We start from the raw sequence: 27,779 nt of genomic DNA, 5'->3' as shown, positions 1-27,779 counted from the left end.
GGTTCTTTTTTTTTTTTTTATGGCTGTGTTGGGTCTTCATTTCTGTGCGAGGGCTTTCTCTAGTTGTGGCAAGCGGGGGCCGCTCTTCATCGCGGTGCGCCGGCCTCTCACTGTCGCGGCCTCTCTTGTTGCGGAGCACAGGCTCCAGACGCACAGGCTCAGTAATCGTGGCTCATGGGCCCAGTTGCTCCGCGGCATGTGGGATCTTCCCAGACCAGGGCTCGAACCCCTGTCCCGTGCATTGGCAGGCAGATTCTCAACCACTGCGCCACCAGGGAAGCCCCTTTTTTTTTTTTTTTAAGCATCTTTATTGGAGTATAATTGCTTTACAATGTTGTGTTAGTTTCTACTGTATAACAAAGTGAATCAGCTATACGTATGCATATTTCCCCATATCTCCTCCCTCTTGCGCCTCCCTCCCACCTTGCCTATCCCACCCCTCTAAGGTGGTCACAAAGCACCGAGCTGATCTCCCTGTGCTATGCAGCTGCTTCCCACTAGCACCCTGAGGAAACCATAATCCAAAAACAGATATATACCACAGTGTTGATTGCAGCACTATTTACAATAGCCAGGACATGGAAGCAACCTGAGTGTCCATCGACAGATGAATGGATAAAGAAGATGTGGCACATATATACAATGGAATATTACTCAGCCATAAAAAGAAACGAAATTGAGTTACTGGTAGTGAGGTGGATGGACCTCGAGTCTGTCATACAGAGTGAAGTAAGTCAGAAAGAGAAAGACAAATACCATATGCTAACACGTATATATGGAATCAAAAAAAATGGTTCTGATGAACCTAGGGCCCGGACAGGAATAAAGATGCAGACATAGAGAATGGACTTGAGGACATGGGGCGGAGTAAGGGTAAGCTGGGACGAAGTGAGAGTAGCATTGACATATATACAGTACCAAATGTAAAGTAGGTTCTTATTAGTTATCTATTTTATATATAGTAGTGTATATATGTCAATCCTGAATCTCCCAATCCATCTCTCCACTACCCCCTTTCTCCCTTGGTAACCATAAGTTTGTTTTCTACATCTGTGTAAGTCCCTAAAATTTAAATCTGCTTTCTTTAGAGTTCACTTTGAGATCATTTTTTCTTTCTTCCTTTATCCATCTATCTGTCTATCTAAATGACATCCATCTAATCAGCAGATATTTTTTGAACACTGCCAGGAACTGTGATGGAGCTTAAGTATATGGTGGTGAACAGAACACACAAATTCCCTGTCCTCTTGTACCCTACAGTATAATGGGGAGGCTGGCATTAAACAAATAACCATACAGATCAATCTGGAATTACAACCGATGTTAAGTACTTTAAGAGAAGAGTACAGGGTGCTGGGAGAGAAGGAGTCAGCAGCAGGATGTCCCTGGAGTCTTCTTTTATGTCCTGAAGCCAGCTGGTTAAGCAGGTTTGGAAATCAGAAAATAGTTATTGAATAGCTATTATGTCCTTGTCACAGAGCTAGATTATTTAAGGGGTACAAGAGAAGCAATTAGACACAGATTTTTACCCTTGAATAATTTACAGCTTTTGTAGTTACATATACAAAAACACCTTGAAAGACCATAGATGGTGCCAGGTTGTGTGCTAGAACTGTGGAGGTTAGAGTATACTAACCTCCTGTAGCCTGTGAAGGCTTCCTGAAGGAGGTGGTGCTTGAGCTGAGGCTTAAAGGAAAAAGAGGATTTGTACCAGTGATAGAGAGGGTAGAATCACGTCTGTAATTCAAGGAGAAGAAAGCATGAGCACAGGTGTAAAAATAAAAAGAAGCCTGTTGGATGAGGGGCCTGAGGGTCCATAAAGAAAAGTTTAGGGAATTCCCTGGTGGTCCAATGGTTAGGACTCGGCGCTTTCGCTGCCATGGCCCAGGTTCGATCCCAGTTGGGGAAGTAAGATCCCACAAGCCACGAGGCACGGCCAAAAAAAAAAAAGAAAAAAAGAAAAGTTTAATTTACCTCTTTGATTTAAATTTGCTTTTAGTTAAAGTGATCCATAATATATCATCCAAATCAGAACACTTTTAAAAGTGAAAGGGGCCCTGCCCTGGGCGAATTGAGATAGGTGGTCATCCTGTTGTACTGTGGCCAGGGTACAAGAGCTTATTCCAAAAAGCAGGATGGGAGAATGGAGCACATAGATGTAGTTCCTTTGCCCCACAGTCCATATTTACCATGTGGATTTGCCCATAGTTTACTTATTTGATAATCTGTGGACCTGTCTTGGTGCTGTAGCGTGGATTGGGTCTTAGCTCTCTGAAAGGGAAGCGATGAGTCTAGTTTGAAGACAGTACCAGCACATAAAAAAATTGTACTCTGAGTGTATGCCAGTGGAGACTCAACCCCAGGGGGAGGCAGCCTAAACCTATTAGGACAATATTGTGACTGGTGCAAATTTAGGAATTCTGTATACCTATGAATATGTGACGAGGCGTGTTTTCTGTTGAACTTGTTGGAAGATAAGCAAGGCCCTTACCGTTGGACTATTGGAGAAGGACTCACAAATAGGGCTGAATGTTGTTCGCCCGTCTGGGAGAACAGCATCCCAGATGCCCATCCACTCTTTTCCTGTTAGGCTTCTGCTCTGCTTTATCAAAGGACTGGAGACCCCAGATCCCATTAGTCTGAGAGAAGATCCAGGCATAAGATCTTGATAACCATCTTCTTGTCTCCCCTTGCGCATAGCTGGTACCAGAGCTGCAGCTTCCTCTCCCTACGTTTGCTATGTCTGTGTCTGGCTAATATTATAAAGGTTTATCAAACTTCCCAGATATGGGGGCTAAACTAGTTGAAATATCACTTTTTAAACCAGACACATTTGTTACTCTGTGGACATCTCATACAACAAAGTTTCTAAAATGAGAGGATTTTTTCTTTCTTTCTTTGAAGCATGGTATAATGGCTACTTGTGTAAAATAGCTGGACAAGTGGGTGGATGTAATGCTTACTTTGAGATTCCCCAGAGAGGAGTGAAGGGAGACTGCTGCAATAACTTGCCAGCTCAATGGTGGGTTCCTTTCTAAGTGTGGTGAGAATATTTGGCTGAGGGAGTCTGGTGGGAAATGCCTCTCCAGGATGTTGGAGTTGGCCTCCTGAGCAACAGAGCCTGTTTGTAGCTTTAGAAACAAATTGGGAGGCCCTGCCAGTGCCTTGCACAGCCACTTTCCACCCACTCTCTCCTCCTTCATTATAGGTCCCTTTTGTTTTGCTTGCTTTGCTTTCACCTTTGGTTTTTGAATTGTGATATTTTCTTCTTCCCCATTTTGGAGCATATTAGCCTCATCCAGCTGAATTTTAGGCTTTGCCTGACTAAGGCTGTGAGATAATTTGGGGAGACTTAAATAGGACAGGATTTCAAAGCCCTGCCAAATTCATGATTACAGGTAGATGCAAGCAAAGAGTTAGAACTTCACATCTTCAGCTAGTATGGTAGGAGAGGGGCCTTTTCTAGTCAGAGGATTTCTGTAGAGCAAGGTGGGGATTGTGGTGATAGCATCTGCAGCTTGTGTTCTTTCAGTGCCCAGCACAGGATTCTCATGGAGTTTTTTTTACTGAGACTATTACTCTCCTTTTAACATCCGAGAAGAAGTGAATCCAGCAGCTGTGAGGCCTAAAGGGTACATGGCACCTGTATCCACTTCGGTTCTGTGTCGTAGTCTCGTTCATGGCAGCCATCGTGTCCCCAGCCCTAACCCCAGCGTAAGCAGAACAGTTTATTCCTGGAAGATAAGAAGACCACTGGAAAACCACTGTAAAGTGAAAATTAATTGGGAACTCTTGTTCCAGTTATTGCTGTGTAACAAATCATCCCAAACTTAATGGTATAAAAGGACAACAGTTATTTATTATTGTTTTCTCTCATGGGTCTGTGGACTGACTGGGCTCAGCTCGGCAGTTCTTCAGCTCCTCCGGATTCTTACACATTGGCCATCAGATGGTGGTGGGGACTGGAGGCATCGCAAAGGCTTTCCCACGTGTCTAGCCGTTGATGCTGGCTGTTGGTTAGCTCTCAGCTGGGGCTGTTGGCCAAAACACCTACAAGTGGCTTCTCCACGTGGCCTGTGCTTCCTCTCAGAATGGTGGCTGGCTTTCAGGAGCTTGGATCTCAAGAGCTATATAGTTTTTTATGACCTAGCCTTGGAATTCACACAGGATCACTCCCACATCATTCTGTTCACTGAAAGCAAGGCACTCCAATAGCCCATGTTCAAGGGGGAAAGGAATTAGACTTCCCGTATTGATGGGAGGGGTGTCAAAGGATTTATGGACATGTTTTAAAAACATCACAGCTCTTGATGCTGTTCTTCATCCAAATTAGATAATTTTTGGAAAAAAAAATTTTTTTGAAGGAGATTTCTTGCAGAAGAGACCTATGGCGCCCAAAATAGTCCAGCAGGCTGTTTCCATCTGCGGCTTCTTGCTACCCAGGTAGAAAGGGAGACTACACCCCCTGGCAGAATTTGGCTTTAGGCCAACAGTTTGACATGCTTCAGATGGCATTCAGATCCTTTGGGTCCCTCCCAACCAGCGATTGAAGTGCTCTTGTCTTTTCCCTACACGTCAGTCACAGTGGTGCCCTCAGCTCCTTCATCTCTGCCAAGAGTACTGAGAAACTGTAAGGAAGAAGCGATCAGAGTTTCTGTACTTTTGTAATTCTTTATCACCTTGTTATTCTCTTATACTTTCTGTTTCTTTACCAGTTTGGGGGCTGTCCTTTTTTTCTTCTCCCCAGCTGCTCTCCTGAGACCCTTTGTCTGGCAGGACTACTACCTCAGGCTAGATTTGGCTTCAGAACACACTGGTGTTTTGCTCACTGTATTCTTCAACTGCTTAATCATTATCGTTTTGTTTTTCTGAAGCTCAGAGAGTCTGCTTTCCATTGTTGTCAAGTTAGTTCTCCAGAAAGAGACTGTCTGTTCTCCAGGTCCATGCTATAGAGCCTCTCAGGCTTGAAGAGTATATACATACAGTGTCTTAGAACTGCCACCACTTTTAGCTAGCTTAGACCAAGCAGCTGGCATCATCAGAGGTGCTTGTTCTAGGTTTCTCGTGAGTTAGAACAACATCTCCTGTTGAATCTCACAACTCCTAACACATATTAGGGTCTCAGAAAATATTTATCAATTATTTGATGTATTTCATGCTCTTAAAACTGGATTTATGCCAAAGCAAGAAGGAAAAAAAAGGTGAAATAAGAATTTCTTCAGAAGTTTCTCATGCTCTTATTTGGTAAAATAAAGATTGTCGAGTAGCTGATTGACTTCTATCTCCTGTCTCCTGGAATGCTCCTTCTTTGGACCCAGGTACCACCCCTTAAGGAAATCCAAAGGCTGTGTGGAGAGAGGAGCCCACATAAAGGAGGACTGAAGGCCTGTAGATCTAGCTGAACTTGCAGCCCATGGCTGGCCGTGAACATTCCAGCCAAAGCCCAGTGAAACAGAAAACCCATCAGTCAGCCACAGATTTGGGAGAAATAATAAATTGTTTTTTTAAGCTAAAAAAGAAGAGAAAAGATTGTTGAGTTATTTTAAAGTATGCTCATTATTTCCTGTCTCTAAAACTTGCCAGAATCATCCACCTGTCATGACCTCCAGTGCTACTTACTGCCTGTCCAGAGAAGTAGCTCAAATGAGGGTCCAAAGAGTAGGGACAGAAACCTTCTTGAACACTGTTTAGTGTCTTCTCCACAGGAATGGTGGATGGAGCACGTAATCCCTTCACTCCTAAGTAGCTATCAGATGGAAAAAGGCTGGTCAAGAGCATTTCTCCATCAACCTTGGTGGGACTGAACGTCAGAAAATGACCGCTTGCTTAATACCAATTCTTTCTCAATTCCTGCATTCTGAATATTGGTGAAAGGTGACTGGTCAAGAGGTTATGCTGTTATGTCAGATGATTGGCCAAGGCCACAAAGCAGTGAAATGATTCACTCCGTACACCAGTCTTGTGGTGATGTGATTCGTTTGTTCCTCAGCAGACTTCCAAGTCATGACACAGTGTGGATCTTTGGAGGTTGCTACCAAAGAGTCAAAACTGTGAATGTATTCATTGAATGCTCAGGGTCTGTGGACATGCCCACTGAAAACAGTGTCATTCTGATCACACGGGTAATGATGATTTAGTAAATTTTGTGGAAACTGAAACCTGGAGAGGTTTCTTTCTTTCTTTCTTTTTTCTTTTTTTTGCTGTGTTGGGTCTTCGTTGCTGTGTGTGGGCTTCTCATCGCGGTGGCTCCTCTTTTTTTTTTTTTTTAATTTTTATTTATTTATTTATTTTTGGCTGTGTTGGGTCTTCATTTCTGCGCGAGGGCTCTCTCTAGTTGCGGCAAGCGGGGGCCACTCTTCACCGCGGTGCGCTGGCCTCTCACTGTCGCGGCCTCCCTTGTTGCGGAGCACAGGCTCCAGACGCGCAGGCTCAGTAGCTGTGGCTCATGGGCCTAGTTGCTCCGTGGTATGTGGGATCTTCCCAGACCAGGGCTTGAACTCGTGTCCTCTGCATTAGCAGGCAGATTCTCAACCACTGCGCCACCAGGGAAGCCCCCGCGGTGGCTCCTCTTGTTGCAGAGCACAGGCTCTGGGCACCTGGGCTTCAGTAGTTGCGGCACGTGGGCCCTAGAGTGCGCAGGCTTCAGTAGTTGCAGCGTGTGGGCTTAGTTGTGGCACATGGGCTCTAGGGCACACGGGCTTCAGTAGTTGTGGCGCACGGGCTCAGTAGTTGTGGCTCACGGGCTCTAGAGCGCAGGCTCGGTAGTTGTGGCTCACGGGCTTAGTTGCTCCGCGGCATGTGGGATCCTCCCGGACCAGGGCTCAAACCCATGTCCCCTGCATTGCCAGGCGGATTCTCAACCAGTGTGCCACCAGGGAAGTCCCTGGAGAGGTTTCTTGACCTTTTGCATTAATATTCTCTTTGCTAGGTAAGAAATGGGAGGGTGCAAGTAGTTCTGTGTTGCTGGGGCATAAAGTGAGAGGCTGGAGGGGAGGAAAACGAGGCAATAAAGGAAGTAGGAACCAGAAGATGATACGAAACATAGAGTGTGAGAGTAATCTGATCAGCTCCATGAAGCCCTAGCAAGGACTGAGAAATGCAGGTCTGCAGAAATGCTTTGTACGGCCAGCACGATGCTTTAAAATGGATTTGAATGCTTTTTTCCACTTTGTCAGAGTCTTCAGCATTCTCTGTGGTTTTGTCTCTTGTCTCTCCTCTCCCTGTTCCTTCAGTCACTGTCGGTTCCCCTGGCTACTATTTTACTGACATTTAGGCCATTTGTGTTGTACAGGTGTGTCCTACAGGTGTTTCTCACCTACTTTTACCAGATTTTGTTTTTTAAACCCTTGATATGTGAAGCCTCCCTCCCCGCCAAAAAAAGATTAAAACTTTTTGGGGAAAAAAATATATTCTCTTTGCTGATATGTATGCCCTCCACATCTCACTTGTGCTCTAAGATCCCAATGGCCACTGCAGCTTCCCCCTCCCCCCGCACACACTGAAGACTCCTACTTTGCTCTGCCCCATCTGATGACTTTAGGACTGAATTGGTTGAGAAGAGACGAGACAGAAGAGCTTCATATTATTTTTGATATTTCCTTTTCCTTGTAGAAGATGAATATTGCCAGAAGCGAGGGAGATAAACTAGATGCTCTGATTTAAGAGTCAGGGTGTAGTCATTCATTCATTCACAGGATATTTATTGAGCACTTTCTGTGGCCCTGTTCTAAAAGCTGGAGTACAGCAGTTAGACAGGTAAAGTTCTGTCTTCAAGGGACTGATATTCTAGGGGAGAGTGAACATACAGCATGTAACTCCTGTGTCCATTTCTTTATTTTGGAGAAGTGATAAATGTCACCTCTGTCTTACTTACCATGAGAGTAATGTTTCTCACCCCATTTCCTATTAGAGAATATTAAAGACCAACCACATTTTTGCTGCAAATCAGCTTTTTGAGCAGTTCTTAAACGGCTTGATATGAGACTGAAGACTGACTGTGACTAGGATTAAGTCTTGAGGGAATTCTGAGATCCTCTTCAGAACTGATGATTTCTCTGAAAGGCCAGTTCTGTTCTGAGGCTTGTGGAAGTCTGTCACTGAACTGTGAACTAAGTGCAAGAGAGAACAAGAGACAAAGACAAAAAGAGAGGGAACTAGCTTTAAAAAGAAAGAGAACTGGCAGTGAGCTCAGACTACAGGTTTACACGGATAGTAATGTTTGGATGGATGGATGGATGGATGGATGGGTGGGTGGGTGGGTGGATGGGTGGAGAGATAGAGAGATAGATAAAAATAAAAGAGAAAACCTGAGTACTCGGACGTTTTCTTTTTAAAACGAAAAATTGACCCAGCGTTTCCATTGTGTCTGTTGAACTGGTGACATCAGGGACTGGCAGCCAGTCTTCCACTGACGTCAGCAAGAGCAGATTGCAATCTCCACAGCGGAGTGCTCCCCAGCCCTGATAAGTAGGGCTGGTAATTGAATGAGAAAACATTCTGAGCGATCAGCTAATTATGCTGTTCAGGCAATGGCTTTGTTCACGTCTGTTTCATCCTTGAATTGCCTGAGTGACTTTCTCACTGGGAGAGGAAGTACTTCAGTGTCCACGATAGAGGCACATATTTTGCGTCTCCCTCAATTATGCTGCCTGTGCTTCCCTAGGGCAATACTTTGGCATTTCACGTTATTACAGACATTGTATGAGTTTTGGTCGGCATTAGTTTTGTTCTAATTTGTGATTCAGTCTGATCTTTGTTTCCACGTGTCTGAATGTGTGCACATACATGTTATTCCAATGCTCTTTTCTTTCACAAAGGCAAATAACCAATTTGATTTCCCTTCTTCCAGCAATCATACAATATAACAATTTGAAAGGCCCTAGTCATGCTTAACATATTAAAGCTACTGATGGGAAAGAAATTAATCTAGAACAGCAGCTATAGTATTAGAAATGAAGGATTCACGTCAACTTGGTCTTCTGGTTTAAAAAAAAAAAATCACAGAATCTTCCCGTCCCAGCTCAGAAGTGTATGTGTTGATTGTTTACTCACTTCATCCACCGGAAGAAATTAGTGGCTTTAGGTGTTAAAGATAGATAATGCTATGAAAAATCATAAGCAAAATCTGCAGGAGAAAAGAAGGTTCATCTTCTAGTAAGGATTTTTCCAGTACCAACCACTGATGATAAATTTTACTTAACTTCTCCTTACATTTAGTTCCCACCTCTTATATAGTTTTGTGTTCAGGCTTAACTAAAATGCCTCCTTGCTTCCTGAACACATTGTCTAGAATTTGATGCCGAATTTCTTACGCTTGTACACTGAGGAAGCATGGGAGAATCCCAGTGCTTCTTGGGTCTCTTGGGACAAACACATGCTTGTCCTTAGCAAGATGGTTATTGCAAACCACACATTCAGTGGGACTTTGAAATCCTCATTGAGACTAGGAAAGAACTTGTAATTTTGAGGAACTTGAAAGGAGGCTGGTGTGGTGAGAGTGTGGTGGGCAAGGAAGAAAATGGCACAAGGTGAGGTGAGACAGGTAAGTGAGGGCTAGATCTCCTACGGCTTTGTAGATCGTTAGAGTTTGGATTTTATTCAAGCCATTCTCCAGTTGTTGCTGAGTGGACAGAGCATTTAACCTGAGTTGCCTATAGATTTGGTTATGGATGGGCAAGTTGCTTTTTTCTGCCTAGTGTACCTTGGAATGTTGGATGGACAAAATGGAATAATGTATAGTAAATGCTTCTTCCACACCTATGCAACCCTCAGTGTTTGTTCTCTCTTCTGAATATGTGTATTAGCACTTTGAACTTCTGTATCAGCTATTTAGTATTTAGTGTATGCTACATTATGGTTACGTCGTTCATATTCTGTTTCTTCCAACTATAGATTATTAGCTCTTTGAGAACAGAGGCTTCAGGGCTAGCACACAAAGCTCTACACATAGTAAGCACATAGGGGTTTTTTTGTTTGTTCATTTTAAGGATTTGAGGTTTCCTTTATTTAAAACTTTGTCTACTGGTTTGTTTTTTTTTTTAATTTTTATTTATTTATTTATTTAGTTTTGGCTGTGTTGGGTCTTCGTTTCTGTGCAAGGGCTTTCTCTAGTTGCGGCAAGTGGGGGCCACTCTTCATCGCGGTGCACGGGCCTCTATCGCGGCCTCTCTTGTTGCGGAGCACAGGCTCCAGACGCGCAGGCTCAGTAGTTGTGGCTCACAGGCCTAATTGCTCCACAGCACGTGGGATCTTCCCAGACCAGGGCTCGAACCCATGTCCCCTGCATTGACAGGCAGATTCTCAACCACTGCGCCACCAGGGAAGCCCTGTTTTGTTTTGTTTTTTTAGTAAATGTATTTTTTTTTTTTTTATTTTTGGCTGCGTTGGGTCTTCGTTGCTACACGCGGGCTTTCTCTAGTTGCAGTGAGCGGGGGCTACTCTTCTTTGCGGTGCGCGGGCTTCTCATTGTGGTGGCTTCTCTTGTTGCGGAGCACGGGCTCTAGGTGCATGGACTTCAGTAGTTGTGGCACACGGGCTTCAGTAGTTGTGACTCGCAGGCTGTAGAGCGCAGGCTGAGTAGTTGTGGCGCACGGGCTTAGTTGCTCCGCGGCACGTGGGATCTTCCCGGACCAGGGCCCAAACCCGTGTCCCCTGCATTGGCCGGCATATTCTTAACCACTGCGCCACCAGGGAAGTTCCTGTCTACTGGTTTTTAAAAATTATTACAAGTAATATATTTCATGTACTTTTGTATATGTTTGAAATTGTCTATTGTAACAAATGGAAAACAAAGTAGGTTGTTAAAAAAAAGCAATATGGTGCAAAGTACAAAATAAAAATCATCTGCTATATCATAGGGACTGCATAATTTTTGTTTTAATTGGTATTGTTAAAATTGCCTTTCCAAATGGCTCTTTCAGGTTTCCACTTTTACTGGCAATATCAGTTTCCTAATTTCTCGCCAGTGTTTGATACTGTCAGACTTTTCAACTTTTGCAAACCTGATTATTGAAAAATTGTATCTAGATTTACATTTCCCCAATTACTAGTAAAATTGGACATTATTTCATATGGTTATTGACCATTTACATTTCTTTTCTCTGTTTATGTCCTTTGTCATTTTTTCCTTTTGAGTTGTTTGTCTTAGTGAATGCAGGAATACTTTATATATTCTAGGTACTCTTCCTCTGTTAATTGTATGGTAAATATTTTGTCCTAATCTCTTTTATTTTTTTACTTTTGTTTCAGCTTGCCTTTTGCATTCAACAGTAAAGCATAGTGGCCCTTCTTCCATTTTAGGGAGGTCAGTATTTTTGATGATGATTATATCCCATGTATAGCCCAAGATAGTTTTCTGAAATGATCTTTTAGAATGAACTCCTTGGCATGACCTATCAGCCTAAAAATAGTCATCACCATTTGCTGTCTTGGCCCAATAGACCCCTTTTGTTTTCATATATTTTAGTTATTTTAAAAATAACTTATAAGAATAATGAAAGGATAGTTAAAAAAACTTCATTTGAAATTTTAATAATAATATAAATGTAGCAACCCCAATCTTTATTCCATATTCTCCTGGTTTTGAATATACACACCTGAAATGGGCACCTCTGAACTCAACTAACTGCTCATCAACTGTCATGCATGAACCTGGAATATATACATCTTGAAAATACTGGTTCCAGACTTCAGATACATCTCTAATAGGTTCTAGCTTGTTACTTCTGGTTCTTCCTGCATTTGTATTATCAAAATGCAAAACCTGAAGAATTTTTGGAAACCTTAAATGGCTCATAATTTTATTGAAGAGAAGACAACTATCTTCTTTGCTCCATAATTTAAACACTTTCATCTTTAGATTTATAAACATCAATCAAAATGATCGATCAATTTTTTGAATTTTTTATTTCTTTATCTGTATCCTTCTAGCCACTTTTGTATATTAACCTGCCCTCAGCATTTGTCCCCTCATGAACTGTATCAAATAGAATTTGGCACACAGACCCCATAAAAGATAAAAGAATGTAGCCATATGCCCTTTTAGCATAACAGGATAGTCCAAGTTCTTGTTGCAAAATATTGCATGATGAAGTCGTAGGGGAGCAAAACTTTTCCTTCTACCCTTCTAGGTTCTTTTGGTTGGCCTAATAATCAAATTGATGTAAGATAGATTTACAAGAGAAAAACCAATTTAATTTCATATGTACAGGAGCCCCATAAAAATAAGAGACCCAAAGACAAGCCTCAGGCAGTTGAGGCTTATATGCCATCCTGAGCTAAGGAACAGGATAGAGGCCTGGGGCTTTGGAGGGGAGGAGGGTCATTCACAGGACAGTAAGAAGGGCAGATGTTTTCCCTGCCACACAGATATGTCATTCAGATAAAAAATTATCTCTGGTAATACCTCTCTCTCTGAGCCAGCTTCCCTATCTAGATTCTTTTAGGTAGTTAAGGGGGAGGCAGAAAGTTCTTCCTGTGTCTCTTGGGCCTTATCTTAACTCAAAATAATCTGCATGCTAAAGCTGTACGCTTTGGGGAGGCTCATTCTGAATCCCTCCAGAGTCCTTCCTGTTGAATGACTAACTGAATGAGAACACCTATTTCCTTTTCGTTCTTAGAAATATACTGTTCACTCATCATTTCTTGAGTTAGAAAATTTGTCTAGTATGTGGTCATCTAAAGACTCATAGTCTGAAATTTTGCCTTTTTGATAAATGTTACCATCATTGTTAGAGTCTTAAGTGCTGCTATTTGTCTCTTTGCATTCATCTTCTGATTTGTCTAATTGTGAAATGTCTTCCTCTGTCAATTTTCTTCTCATTGGCATTATGGACAGAAAATTTTAAAATTCTGAACTCTCAGCTGTGCTCAATTAAAGCTAAGTGCAGACTACAAAGATAGTGTCTCAAGTCTTTTGTACCTTATTGAAAGGTGACGCATACTTTGGACAGTGCAGTGAGAAAATTGAAGGATAATGTAATTGAATCACTTTTGCATCATCCTTTTTGGGGATTTCATCACTCTTCCTTTCTCTTATCATTTGTCTTTTTTTAAAAGCATAGTTGTAAATAATCCAAGATGTAGGGGAAAAAAAAAGACCACTAAGATTCAATAATATAGCTTAAATTTATAAAAGATTGTGCTGGACCCATATGGTAGTTACAAGATAGAATGAGTTTTACTGTATTTTTGATAATAAGTATAATTTCCCTTTGTTGTTCGGAAGACTCTAAGAAGAATAAAATTATGAAATAACAATCCTCCCAAGTAGTAAGGAATAGTTCCAAAAAGAAAGTAAAATTGGGCCCAATGGACCTAACGTTATACCAAGGACTGAGTTGACCGGAAATATATACTGACTGTATTAGTGAAGCTTTTAGTGTGGAGTCAACTGGAATGTTTAATTCGGTTTAGCCTTTCTTTACTACACTGAAGCCTGCAGGAGTTTGCTCCAGCTTACAACTTTCTGTTCTGACCTTCCCCTTATCTGTGCAGCACGGACAGAAAGAATAAATTAACTTCTTTTTGACTGAGGTAGGTGCTTCCTCCTCCTGTTCATTCTGTTTGCAGGAGCCCTGCTTTATCTCGTGTGTCTCTCTTCTAAGCCTCTTTTCTCTATCAGAGCCCTTGAGCTGTTAGCTGTTGAAGTGAAGTGCATCTCTGTTGAGCACAGAGCACTGCCAGCATCCCAGTTGGGGAGAATCTCTAAGAGGTGTGTATGCCAAGCACGATATCATTGTGTGCAGGCATTGCAGGAGTCTGCCAAACTCAGGGGTAGGCTGCCAGTGCAAATGCCACGTTGACATGACATTTACAAGTTGAGAGTCTGGAAAAGGACTGGCAGTGGGACACCCTTCAGCTACCTCATTTAGGTTGGCGGTTGCAGGGCCAGCTTTTGGTTTGTAGACTCAGAAACCATAGTCAAGAAGTAATACTTCGTATAGAATTTAAAACTATCACTGCCGCTTTTTCTAGTAAGTGATGAATCCTGTTAGCCTGTTCCTGGGATGCAGGATAAACCAGAGTGGTAAGAGTACAGAACCTGGAATCAAATCTGGATTTGAATGAGGGCTTTATCACTTACTGTGTAACCCTGCTCAAGTTACTTAATCTATGTAAGTCTCATTTTCCCATCTATAAAATAGGGATAATATCACTTTCCTCATAGGGTTATCAGATGGATTAAGTAATATCCTTAAAAGTGTAAGCACTTTTCCCAGTGCCTGTTCAATACTAGGTATTCAATAAATGTGTGGTATTTTTCACATTCTTTAGAAACTTGTGAGAAATTCAGGTTTTTAGCTGTTCCTATCTATATTTTAGTAAAAAGTAAAAAGATTCTCTCTTTGACTTAAGAATTGCCAGAACAGTACGCACAGGAAGCCCAGAACACAGTTTTCTCCAGCTCTCTAGGAAAACTTAGAGCCAGAGTCAGGATCATTTGAGCATTTTGGCATCTCTACAGTTTCTTAGGTACAGAAACCTTTGAGGTGTTAAGAATTTATTTCTGTAATAGCAGTCCTTTGACTGAATTGGAATTTTTCTATGGCGAATTCTAATGCAAAGTGCAGACCTAGAGCTATTCTGAAGGATATCCTGTGGCTTAATAGAGAGGCTATCATTTGGGTGCAGGTAAGAAGGTACTTGGTCTTGATTAAGTCTTTTATCAAGATCTAGTAGCTAAATAACAGACTTTTCTGTGCTGCTTGTATAAAATATAATCCTCACCATAGCGCTTCGTTTATTTCCTTTAATCATTTTCAATACATTAGTAAATTCTCTCAAATGATAAAATTCTGTCTTTTCTTTTTTCTCTTGTTTTTCAGATCTTCAAAGTTGTTGCGGGCATTCTATGTTCCCTTCCTGTCAGATCAGTATACGGTGTATGCAAACTACACCATCCTCAAACCCCGGAAAGGAAAGCAAATCAGGAAGAAAAGTGGAGGTTAGCACCATGCCTGTGGCCCCAAAGGACAACCATCCTGTTAACTGGTAATTCCACTGACAGGACTCCCTCCAAGTCATCATTTGTAACATTTGTAATAAAAGCCGTCTGACAAGAATACTGGAATCTGGGCTCTTTGGGCTTTGTCAGAGTCAATCACATTCACTTCTTAATGTGTGTCTCTGTTCTGCATGTACACTTTGTGCAGCTAGGTGGAGAAAGGCCCTGAAGTCTGGGTAGATACATTGCTCCACATCTCATTGTTTTTCTTCTGTTCAATTATTTTACTAGACCGGAGAAGAGTAGAACCAGCTTTCAGGAAGAACTGAAAATCCTGGGACTGGATGTCTGTGTTGAACTGTTCTACACACTCTGGCTTGGCATCCAAGAACTAGCCTCCCTTGGGCCGTATGAGCTTCTCCACCAAAGCTCTTTGGCAGCTCCTAGCAGACCTTCTCGTTCCAATCCTAGTGCTGAAAACGAGCGCAGCCTAATTGCCAACCTACATGTCCTTCTCACCTCCAGCAAGACTAAGCTTTTCTAAAGCACGTCACAGGACCAGGACCCTGCCCTGGAGGTATCTCAGGAAAAAGGCAACCAGTTGAGGAACTGTGGCTTAATTTCATTACATAGGATGCCTCTTGCTTTCATCTTATTTCCTTTACAACAAACTGTAACTATATGGGTTTGGGTTTTTGTTTGTTTGTTTTTTAAGTTTTAGCATGCTGTTTCTTGAATTCAAGACTTCCCTGTATAAAGGTATCAACAGACCAGACTATAACTGTACAGGACATACGTGGAGAAAATTAACTCTATCAGTTGGTAGATTTGGATGACATAACATTTTAAAGTAATTTATTCTTAGGCCATTTCTGAGGAAATTAAGAATCTCCCTTTTTTAAACAACCCTAGTGAAAAAGACCAGTGTATGTTCATGGCACCTGTTTTTGAGTATGTCTATTGCAAAGCTCATCCTGCATGGGGCACCTCTAGTCAAATAGGCAATGATAAGGACTTAATTAAAACGTAGGTATATACTTTGCTTTTACACACAGTATTTCATAGTTTACAAAGCACTTGCACATTGTCTCAGTTGATCCTCACAGTCATGACGTGAGGTAGACAAAGCAAGTGGTTTTATCCCCATTTTACAGATGAAGAAACTGAGACTATGGGGCAGGGGGAGGTAAGGTGACTTGCCCAAGGCCACACAGCCAATAAGTAGTAGTGCTAGGACCAGAACCTGGGTTGCCTAACTTCTCATCCAGTGCTCGTCCCTACTCCTCACTTGACTATGAAAACATTACTTGAAAGAATGAAGAGGTTGGCCAGAGACCTAACTGATAACGTAACTTTCTATTTTAAGGAAGAATTTTATCTGTGTTTCTGTGAGTTCTTCGGAGCCTCCAGTCTGCCTGTTGGTTAGACCATCATCGCGGTACTCTGGGATGCAGCCTGGCCTGTGGCAGGAAAGTAGTGTTCATGGTTGGAAGTCAAGCTCCTTTGCAGCCACACAGGATCCAATACCAGTTCCATTCCTATAGTCAATCTGGGGTCACATTACAGTGCCTTATTTCCCTAAGGGTGATTGTGTCTAGTATCTGCAAATAGGATGCATTCATTTTTCAGAGTTTCCATCTTTCATTTTTCAAAGAGAAGGGATTTTCAGTAGGAACTGATTCCGAGAGAGGAGAAGTGACAAGGGAAGAAATGGCTAGTTACCATATAAAGAGTCTTCTCATTCGGATCCCTTCTAAAGGAATATCTGGGGAGGGGTTGAAGAATTGTGAGTCAGTAGGTCTAGGTAACATAGAACAGTGATAACTAGAGAGTGAAGATAAACTGGGGTCCCACTCGCTGCTTTAAAGATTTTTGTATTTAATTTTCAATACTTGATTACTGTTTCCCAAGGCAAATATTGGCACATGTGGTCTGACTATAGGATAGAGAATTTTTAGTGAAATATCTTGCCATACCTGTAGTATCAGTGCACTGTCCTTCACAGTGGCTAGAGCTCTTTTTTTGTTTTGCCAAGGTAAATGAGAGAGTACAGTAATGGAGGTCCATGGTGAGTGGCTCTTTTCTAATCAAAGTGGTACAGTGAAGATCCATTTTGTCATGTTTCATGTTAAAAAAAAAAGCCTTCTGAGCAAGAACTTACTGTAATACAGCACAAAAAAGGTCATGATCAATCTAGGTGTTCCTTGGGAATATCGGTTGCTATCCCTTTTAAAACCTGATCTCGGTTTGCTTTGTTCTATGAATATCTTTAGTGAGAGCACAGTAAATTGCAGAACACTCTGCCAAATTCGATAGGTAAGGGATATAAAAATGAATGTTTTTTGTTGTGAAGGTGTTTTTCACATGATACATAAAAGCGTTAAAACATCTCCACCTCAGCAATACAGGGAGGTTAGCTTTGCCTGGGAAGAGAGTTTCAAAACACTTGGTGAGAGTAGCATTTCTCCTCCAGAGAATCAGTGTTCAGCATGAGCTGACTGCTCTGCTCACTGTAAAGTATCTCAGGTACGTTTTTCTCCACAGATTGTTGACTATCAAGGAATGAATGAAGGTCTACAGCTTATTGGTAACAACCTTTGATTATGGAGCTGAGCGAGGGAGTTGGGTGTATTGGCAATTCCAGGGCTCTCTGATCTCTAGAGATCTTAAGCAGCCTTGTCTGAACCCCAGATCTCACAACACTGAGTCCTATTACTGAACCAGTCTATGTAGTAGCATCTGTTATCAAAGTATACCTGTCAACTGGTAGGCGTCATCGGATAAGAAAGACCACTCATTTTAATCTCTTGAGATTATAACAGAAAAGTGAAGCCCACACTCTTTATTACTGAATTCAAGTGTACAAACTGATTCTCTGTTTTAAATCAAGGTGGTTCTTGATCCCAACCATTTATTTGGGTCATTTTTTCTAGTTTGGAGTTCTGGGAAAGAACCTTCAAAACCCCATGTAATTCTGCAGCATTAGGTCCGGATTGACCATTTGGGCAGAGCACAAATGGAAATCCTTTATTGTGTTTTGCATTTTGTGGGATTTATTGAAATAAGAATTCACCGTGATTGTGCTGTCTTCTGGCCAGTGTTGGGCAGCTCTGCTTTAAATTTCGTTAATTTTATTTTCTCTGAAGAGCAAAAAGAGGCACAGTTTAATCTTTGCCTCCATAGCCATATTAAGCTCATGTATTAATTCATTCTTAGGCTCCTACATTAAATGCCTTGGGTAAACAGATAAATGGACATGTGCTCAGCTGTAATTTTTTTGCAACAGAAAGATCTGACTTCCATATGGCATTGTTGGGTTTCAGAGGCTCTCTGGTGTTTTGATAAATCTAAATGAATGTTGCCTTTAATTTTTCCAGTATATAATCTATTTAACCGTGAGATTCATGCTGCAAGTGAAATCAGGAAGCACTACAGTGTTGAAGCAAGAGTATTGTTCAATTCATTTGTCTTCCTGATCCTTGTACTTTATTTCACATGTCAGTGTTTACATTACATACTGTATTTTCTGTGAAAGAAAAAGTTAAATAAATCTTGGCAGTTTGATTTTCCTTTTATTAAGTTGATATTTTCTCTTTTGCTTTTAGCTTTTAAATCTTTGGTGGCGATTGGAACCTGAAGGAGCTCAACTCCTTCCATCACCCCCACTTTCATCCTTCAGTGTATAGACCTGCCCTCTGTAGACCAAATAGCCCAGAATGTTTATTCTGAAAACTCTGGCAAGAAGCCATTGGAAAACCCAGTGAGGGTTAGTTTAATTTTGTGGAAAAACCAAGCACAGTGGGAACTACTCAGTGTGTCAACATTGTGCCTAAAAGAGAGTTTCTGGGTCCATGTTATGCTTTTGGATTAAGAATCTCTGGGCTTTGAGAGTCTTAATATTCATAGAAATGTGATCTAGTAATATCTAACATTTAGGTAATTTTCCACTTTGTCAGGGGTTGTCAGGAGCAATAAAACTTTTTTTGTGAATGAATTTCTAACATCATTCCTGTATCTTGCACCTTATAGCCAACAACTTCTAGTAACCATCTGGTTTAGTACCACTGGTTACCAGTTTTCTTTCCATAGGACCCAAAATGCCCGGGAAACTTGGTTTGATTATTTCTTCCAAGTTGTTTTAGAGAAGGATATTTTATTAATATAATTCCAGAAGGGAGAAGTCTACAGCCCTAATGAATTTCTTTTCCCCGCCTAGAAGGTCATCCTTCTCCCTGTTTATTTCTCTTACTTTTAGGGCCAGCTTGAGTCTCCCTCTCTTTTATGAAGTCTTTCTAGACTTCAGACCCCTGTGATTACTTCCTGAACCCTCTTGAGTACCTAGTGTCTTTACTAATGACATAGAACCTTAACATGCAACCCTTGCAAACCTGTCTCTCAAGAATATTGTTGGCACGTCTGGGGGCAAAGACCATGTCACACTTCAAGACACCTGCAACAAAAATACAGCTGTTGCTTTCAACTTGGTCGATTTTAGGCCACAGAAAATAGAGCAAGTCATGAGCCCTATAGTAACTCAAAGGGCAATTTGGAAGATGTGAATGAGGCTAAATGCTATGTATATTTTAGGAATTCTGAAGGATACATGCTTTCACACAAAGGAGGATTCCTCAGAATACCTTCGAAAAAGAGAGATTGAATTTCCTTTATTGAATATTTTTATCACTACTTGGTTTTGGAGGGTCAGACAGCCCACAACACCTTCTGAATGAATTTGGAGCAGAAAACCTCTCATCCAGGTGTGAGGAGATGCTCGGTTCCTACCAGATGCATGCCCTCCTAGGAAAAGGAAGTCTAACTGCAAGATGGCTTCATAGTGTTACGTTCAAATTCAGTAATATCAAGTAGTAAGTGGTTTTTTGCAGCTGAAAGCTGTTTTGGCTCTCTTCAGCCCTGGAGTTCACCACAGACCTGGCATTGAAACAAATTATAACCAACAGATTTGATAAATGAAATGAGAGACATTCAGATAAGGGATGTGAGAATACAGAATTGTAGTGAGACGACAGGCAGACTGGGAACTCCTATTGTAGCTCCTTAGAATAAACAGCTCGTGATTAACAGTTGGGTTAAATAGCATACCTAAGTATGAGCATTTCTTTAAAATATTTAAAGAAATCTTAAGGTATCTTTATAAAATACTTAAAGGTAGTAGGGGTTTTTGGTTTGTTTTTGCTTCTAGTTTCTGGGCTGCATGTTCTGCCTTGACATGCCTAGAGATAAGAGTGTAAATCGGGTGACTCTTGATGGTCCTATCAGCCAAAAGATTGTGTGAGATAAAAGTAACTTCTTCTGACAAGGGTTTCTTGCAGACCACAACCATGGATTCCAGCCATTTACTGCCTTAGGAGGATTATCTTTGACTTTTATTTGCCTGCAGAATCAGTATTCGGCAATTGGTGCCACTGGCCTGTAATTTGCCGTTTTAACCCTCTAATTCCAAGTTGCCAAATGAGAAGGATATGGTTTCTGGTCTGTTTGCTAGGCTGCTTCAGCAGCATTATACTCAATGCTGGAGAAGATGTGACCCACAGAGCAGTGATTCTCAACTGGAGCTCCACGAAAGAATCACCTGGGGACCCTTTAAAAATTGCCACTGTCTGCTTGGACCCACCCCCTTCCTCCCAGGGAATTCTGAGTTAGTGGCCCAAGATGGGCCTAGTCATCATTATTTTTTAAAAAAAAAAAACTCCTTAGGTGATTTTTCTAATTACCCACTGCTATTGATATTAGAGACTGGAAAGCAAACAATCACATGAAAGATCAAAGATAATTAAGTCAGCAAGGGCTTCCCTGGTGGCGCAGTGGTTGAGAATCTGCCTGCCGATGCAGGGGACACGGGTTCGAGCCCTGGTCTGGGAAGATCCCACATGCCGCAGAGCAACTGGGCCCGTGAGCCACAACTGCTGAGCCTGCGCGTCTGGAGCCTGTGCTCCGCAACGAGAGAGGCCGCGACAGTGAGAGGCCCGCGCACCGCGATGAAGAGTGGCCCCCGCTCGCCGCAACTGGAGAAAGCCCTCGCACAGAAACGAAGACCCAACGCAGCCATAAATAAATAAATAAATAAAATTTAAAAAAATAAAAAAAAAAAAATTAAGTCAGCAAAATGTTTGGTGTCTTTTTCCAATTACAACCCCTGCTAACCCAGGCCTCTTCCCCTCCCCAGACCCTTTTCTCTGCTTTTTCTGCCCTATCAAACCTTACCTGTCCCATCTCTCATTCTCTCTGGGCCCCGCTTTCTGGGAAACAATTAACTAATGTGGTACTGAAGCACACTAATGGATGTTAATAATTTACTCTAGTTCCCTTCTCATTGATCCTCTCATCTCAGTACATTTGAATGATAACAATCTGGAAAAAAGGAATGACTAATTTTGGCAATTTCAGACCCATTCAAGTGCCATTTAATTTATTATATGGGAGGAGAGAGTTTGAGCTGGCAGATCCAACCTTCAGGAAGACTGCCTGGCATTTTTCAAACCCTCTTGGCCTCCTCAGATAAGGACCTGTGGCTGTCTTGAATAGGAGAATGAAAAAAAAGATGTGTGTGGGTATTAAGCCCTCCTGCTCAGGGCACACTGAGGGAGGCTGCTTTGTCGATCTTATATACTTATCTGTTTGCGACAAGTACAGTGAAGACTTCCCCTTTGTTATTCTGCCACTGGTCTTCGGAACTTCTCTGGAGCTGCTGCTACCCGCCCCTCCCCCCCGCAGACATGAGAGCAAAGGTTAATCTCATTTTGAGAGAAATGACCTGATCCGTGTTCACTCAACCAGCAAGAAAACACCATGTATCATTCAGGAATTGGTCTTGCTCCTTGTCTCCCTATTAACAATATGTCTCTAAGCCTCCTTGGTATTTCCTATAATATGTTCCCATTTTTTCTTGCCCGTGAAATATTTGTGGAGTTCTGTAGAAAAGGAGGCTGGCTTTACAGTGCTACATTTATAAAAGAATCTTGTGAATTAAAAAAAAAAAATCAGCCCCTTCCCCTTTCCTTGGGCTTTTTTCTATAATTGTGTTCCCAGAGTCTGTGATATTCTAAAAAATAGAACTCAGAGTTTAAATTTGTTGCCATGCTTTTTGGGTTTTGTTTTTGTTTTACTCCCAAGTATCACAGTTTCTGAAAACTCGAGGCAGCCTTGTCTGCAGTGCCCTAGTGTCCAGCAGAGGGCAGCCTGTTCTCACTAAAAATTTCAGCTCTCCTCTTCCTCCAGGAATCTAATCAGTTCCACTATTTGCTGTATCCTTGGTGTCAAAATTCCAGTGTAAACTGAAATATCTGAGTTGCATTTCTTCAGAATCTGTATACTTTAGAATTACGCTCCTATATTTCTATAATTACAAAATTTTCCTGGAGAAAACCGTGACCATAATTTGTGACAGCTGGATCATCACCGCTAACAGTGATTCCCTGGTTGGTAAATGATCCACAGGTCAATTCTTCCCAGTTAATTTTACCTCTGTTGACATGACCTTGATGGTATTCATAGGTAGTAAAAGATATGTGTTTGGTTGAGAGGGGGAAGCAGCTACTTTTAGGGGTAATTACCAGCCACTGACTCATTTTCAAGTTTCCAGACATGAGCAAAGCAGTCTTAACTTTTCCTCTGCTAACTTACTGATATCAAAGGCAACTCAAAGGCTATATGAATGTTCAGGGTTCTCCCCTCCATCAGATGCCAACACATTATCTACAGCACAGTAGCTCAACTTAAGGTAGAAGGGGCTGAGCCCCTATAAAGTAAACGGTCTGAGAATACCTTTGATTTCTCCTTATGTGTAGGTCGTGGGGTGAAAAGCAAACATTTGCAGAAGGAAGTAGAATTTGAATTTAAAAGTATAGGGTATCCACTTAGGCAGATTTAGGCCTTTAGGGACAGACAAGTTCACCTCTTTGATAAAGAAGGAAGATTTCCCTTCTTTATCCCATTTCTGAACTCCATCTTAGAACTATCTGGGGAATAGATTGAGGTTTGGGGTTTTTGTCATTTGGGGGGTTTCTTGTTTTCCTTTTATGTTTTTTTTACCCTCTAGATCATCAGATTTGCTCTGTGCAGAAATAATACGAGTAATAGCTAACACTTATTAAGCATTTACTATATGTCAAGAAGGTTTCAAGTTGCTTCTTTTTCTCACATAATCCTCACAACAACCTTGTGAGCTCGGTAACTATTATCCTCTTTTTAAAGATGGGGAAACTGATACTCAGAGATATTAAATGGTTTGCCCAAGATCACCTGGGTAGAAAGTTGCAGACCTGGGATTCAAACCCAAACAGTCTGTCTGGCTCCAGACCCTCTCTCGTAACCATGATCGTACCCTCCCTATTTCATGACCTCTTGTTTGGGTATTGTGCTCAGGTGTCTGGAATGGCTAGATGGGCAGAGATAAGAACAGGGTCTAGTCTTATTCATGTCACTTTTTCAACCACCTTCTTATTCTGCCTTCCATAATCAGAGCCCAGAGCTTGTCCTAGTAAGACAGAGTGTTCAGTCTTTGTAGGGGCTTTTCTTTTCTTTTTTTTTTTTTTAAATAATTTTTATTTTATATTGTCGTATAGTTGACTTACAATGCTGTGTTAGTTTCAGGTGTACAGCAAAGTGAATCAGTTATACATACACATACATCCATTCTTTTTCAGATTCTTTTCCAATAGAGGTTATTACAGAGTATTGAGTAGAGTTCCCTGTGCTATACAGTAAGTCCTTGTCGATTATCTCTTTTATATAGAGTAGTGTGTATCTTTTAATCCCAAATTCCTAATTTATCCCTCCCCCCACCTTTCCACTTTAGTAACCATAAGTTTGTTTCTGAAGTCTGAGTCTGTTTCTGTGTTGTATGTCTCTTGCCATACCACCCTGAATATGCCCACTCTCATCTGTAGGGGATTTTCTAGAACACTGTGAGCCCTCAGCTAATTTTAATTTCACACAGCTAGATTAGAAAGGGAGCTGATTTCCTGAAGTCCTAGAAGTCAGTGGAAATTCTGGTTTCTGACTACAGTCCCAGCTGAATCTCTGCTGAGATGTGAATCGTGTGTCCAGGGGTCTTGGCACTGCTTCTTTCTTACTCCTGTGACCTTTTTCCTAACAGTTCTGTTGGGCAGATCAGAGAAAAAAAAGGGGGGGGGGCTTCCCTGGTGGTCCAGTGGTTAAGAATCTGCCTTCCAGTACAGGGGACGCAGGTTCGATCCCTGGTCAAGGAGCTAAGATCCCACATGCTGCAGGGCAACTAAGCCTGTGCGCCACTGCTACTGAGCCTGCACGCTCTAGAGCCTGTGCGCCACAACTAGAGAGAAGCCCGTGTGCCGCAGCAAAGATCCCGCCTACCGCAACTAAGACCCGACGCAGCCAAAAAAATAAATAAATATTTTTTTTTAAATGGGAAAGAATACCATCTTCAGGGGACACCACAGGGAAAAGTTTTTAGGGGACCTGGAATATTTTAAGTAATCCCTGCTTTTGCTAAATCAAACCTCTGCCTAATTGGGGTCTGGGGACAGTATGCCCTGATGCTGGAAGCTACTTACGTTGGCTGGGTGTAGTACAATATATGGTGATGAGGGCTTACAAAAATAAGGGAGAAGGGAATCTGAACTCTACCGCGTGGACATAGCAGGGCTAGATAGGGAATAGCTGGCAGGAAGAGACTATTAATACACATGTATGGATGTCACTGGGGAAACCAACCAGGGGGAGGCAGAGTGCAGTCTACAGTGTGGTAACCAAGAGCCAGAAGGTGTGTTTGTTTGAATATGTAATAATTTTTATGGTTCAGTATTCAAAAAGCTTAAATGCAATGTGATATTCCTGATTGGGTCCTGAAACAAAAAAAGACATTAGTGGAAAAATGGATGAAATTTGAGTAAAATCTGGAGTTTAGTAAATAGTAAAAACCAAACAAACAAAAGGATAAATGGAAAAATTGAAAAATCTCCCATTTCTGTTTCCCAGATACCCATAATCAACCAATGTGGTTAGTCATGTGTGTTCTTCTAGAGATTTTTTTTTTAATGCTTATACAAGCACATGTATGTGCATTCTATTTTATACAAATAGTAAGATACTATATACACTGCTCTGGCACTTGCTTTTTTTTTTTAAATCTTAAGATATTTTGATATTAACTATTTAGGAGTAATCTATTAATTCTGAACATTTTCAGTTTAAATTACACTGTGTACCACAATTTCAATAACACTGTGTACCTTGCTTATTCACTTAACACTGTAACAAAGGTTTTTTTGGGGCTGTGTATAGCATCTGGCAAGATAACCAGGGGTCTGTCCTAAGAATGTTAGGGCCCATAATAGGACTCAGGGGCCTAAGACTTTTGAGAAAGTTCACCATGTCTGCTTGATCTCCAGATTTGTTGTATCTTAAATCTACCCTTGTGGTCAGGGGAAGTACTAATTCTGACTGCTGTTCTTCGGGAATTGGGGGCCGACAGACCTTGAACTTAGGTCTCCAGGTGTTCTCTTTATATGTTTGGTGTGGGCACCAGATTCAGTGATTCAGTGAGCCCCTGGAAATCAAAAACATAACTGCTAACAGTTGTGTCGTTCCTACCATTTACAAGGTACTTTACAGTATGGATCTTATTCCTCACAACAACCCCAAGAGAGAAGTAAGGTAAGATTTGTCCCTATCTTACCAGCGAGAAAGCCTTCTGGAAGGCCTTGAGTCAGGTCTTCTGACTCTAAATCATGTAGATTTCATCATCCTTCCACATTGGTCCTCTTTGTTGCTAAAGCTCAGTTGATTGGAATGTTTTCTTTCCTGCTTCTGTTTCCTCAGTAGATGATAACTATTAATGGCTAATATCTGAGGGCTTACTCTTGTCAGGTACTAATCTAAGCACGCTATGTGAATTATTTAATCTTAACCACATGCGGTAAGCTTTACAGCCCCACTCTACAGATGAAGAAACCAAGATTCAGAGAGGATAAGTTATTTGCCCGAAGTCACACATTAGTAATTGGTAGAGCTGGGATGTCAATCTAGGTCTTCCTGATTCCACTGTATACTCTCGTAACCACCGTATAGACTGCCCTGAATCAGAACTGTCTCATTTCTTTGATTTGTTCTTCCCAAGAATTCAAACAAAGTTTTGCTCTGGAAATCCAATTTTACCTACGATGATAAGCTGTGGCACGGACGGAGGGGATAAAGCAAGGGACAGTGAGAATCCCTGATTATGAGTTCTATAGCTTCTTCTGAGGCACTGTGTGGGTCCAGGTAAAGTCTCTTTCTCTTTGTCAAGTATTCCCAGCCATAATATTGGGATTAAAATTTTGCCACAAAGTGGAAAAGAGAAAAAAGGAGAAAATATTGAGGTAAAGTTGAGGGGAAAATATTTGAGTCCCACAGAATGAAGACATTCTTCGTATAAATATAAATTGGAAATATCATTAATGCTACGGTGATAATGACTACTCTGCAGTGAATTAAGTACAGACCTGGGAATCAGTTTCCCAGGGTCATCTTGCTAAATGAAGAGAGTTGGAAAATGCCTGTATGTGCCTCAGGTTTTCTGTGCATGAACTGGGCCACCCACCACTTCCTTGATGGCCTTCTCAATGGGATGACACTTCTGGGTCTGCCCTGAGAGAACCACCTACACATAGTTCTCTCTCCTGCGCTCAGCCTTCTCCCAGTAGCGTGACTCTGTGGATCAGATCAGCCCTTGAATGAGTGCTTATTTGCAAAGCTCTGTGAGGAAGAGGCAACCTTAATAAACGTGAGGCAAGAGGCAGGAGGATAGGCCAATGTCATCCAAGCTTCCTCAGGACTGACCCTTTTCTGCTGTGACACTGAGAGCTGTTGATCCCATCTGCCTGTGCTTCTCTGTATTCTCCATGCTTCATCTGACAGGAACTGGCAAGTCTAACCTTGTCTTCCTTTGATTCATTTGATGAGTGAACTGTATGTGGGTGTCAGAACTCAGTGCTTTTGTGCTGAGCATGTCACGTTGTTTCCCAAGGGTTGCCTTAAATCCTCAGCCTAATCTCAGCGGCTGCCTCTGGTGCTCCCTGGTCACTAGTTTCTTGTGGTGTGTGTGGGGCGTGGAAAGGAGAACCAGAGGGAGCAACAGAGGGGAGAGGAGGATACAGAAACAGCTCAGTGCCACAGGACTGTATCTGCAGTGCTTTGCTAGCTTCCAGGAATCACGCGAAAGAGGGATCATTATAATCTGGCAAAAACCACAACCAAAAGGGACAGAATTGTTTAGTGATAAGCAGCTGTAGCTGTCATTTGCTTTTTTTGGACAGAGGCGGCCTCCAAAGGCTACCTGAGCAGACTTTTCAGACTCTCCATGAGCAGATGCTTCTTTGTTGACATGGAAATTATTTTTCCAGATGAATTTTTAAAATCAATGACTTTCACACATCAGTGAACATTAAAATCACCAGGGGTGCACGGCAAAATGTGCCCCATTCTCAGGGAGTCTGATTCAGTAGATCCGGGGTGGAGGCCAGGAATCTGCATTTTTAACAAGCATTTTAGGTGATTCAGATAGTCAGTGGACTATCTTTTGGACATTCCCCAAAAGACAGTCTTAGATTTAGTTCCAGTTTCCATTCAGCCCAGTGTTTGAAATAGCCTCTTTCTGCTGCAGTCTGTTTGTTTTAATCACTTTATTGAAGGATTTACTAGCATCTCCGCGTTTACTACCTGTTTCATCCTCACATCATCGCAGTAACTAGAGAAGGAATCAGAGGTGGTTAGCTCCATTTTATTGGGGGTGAGGGGGTGGGAGGTGGGACTGAGGCATAGGGAGAGGTAAGTCACGATAAGTCAGAGACAGAGGTGG

At 41.7% G+C, this 27,779-nt stretch overlaps 1 protein-coding gene across 9 annotated transcripts in view; it reads left to right on the top strand.

Annotated features, from left to right (window-relative positions):
- The window catches only part of ALG9 (ALG9 alpha-1,2-mannosyltransferase), a 101,014-nt gene extending 82,371 nt beyond the window's left edge, over nt 1-18,643 (top strand). For 6 of the 9 annotated variants that reach the window (XM_059930425.1, XM_059930426.1, XM_059930422.1 and 3 more), the window contains 2 exons: nt 14,826-14,944; nt 15,236-18,519. In XM_059930425.1, coding sequence (XP_059786408.1) covers nt 14,826-14,944; nt 15,236-15,273 — 157 coding nt within the window. In that variant the 3' untranslated portion in view covers nt 15,274-18,519. Of the gene's footprint in view, nt 1-14,825; nt 14,992-15,235; nt 18,520-18,549 lie in introns of those variants that run through there. The other 3 variants (XR_009504568.1, XR_009504567.1, XM_059930423.1) reach the window with 3 other exon arrangements.
- Nucleotides 18,644-27,779: the final 9,136 nt, after the last annotated feature.

This window comes from Balaenoptera ricei, chromosome 8 (assembly GCF_028023285.1).
Source record: "Balaenoptera ricei isolate mBalRic1 chromosome 8, mBalRic1.hap2, whole genome shotgun sequence".
Lineage (NCBI taxonomy): Eukaryota > Metazoa > Chordata > Mammalia > Artiodactyla > Balaenopteridae > Balaenoptera > Balaenoptera ricei.
This window is presented reverse-complemented; position numbering and strand designations above follow the sequence as displayed.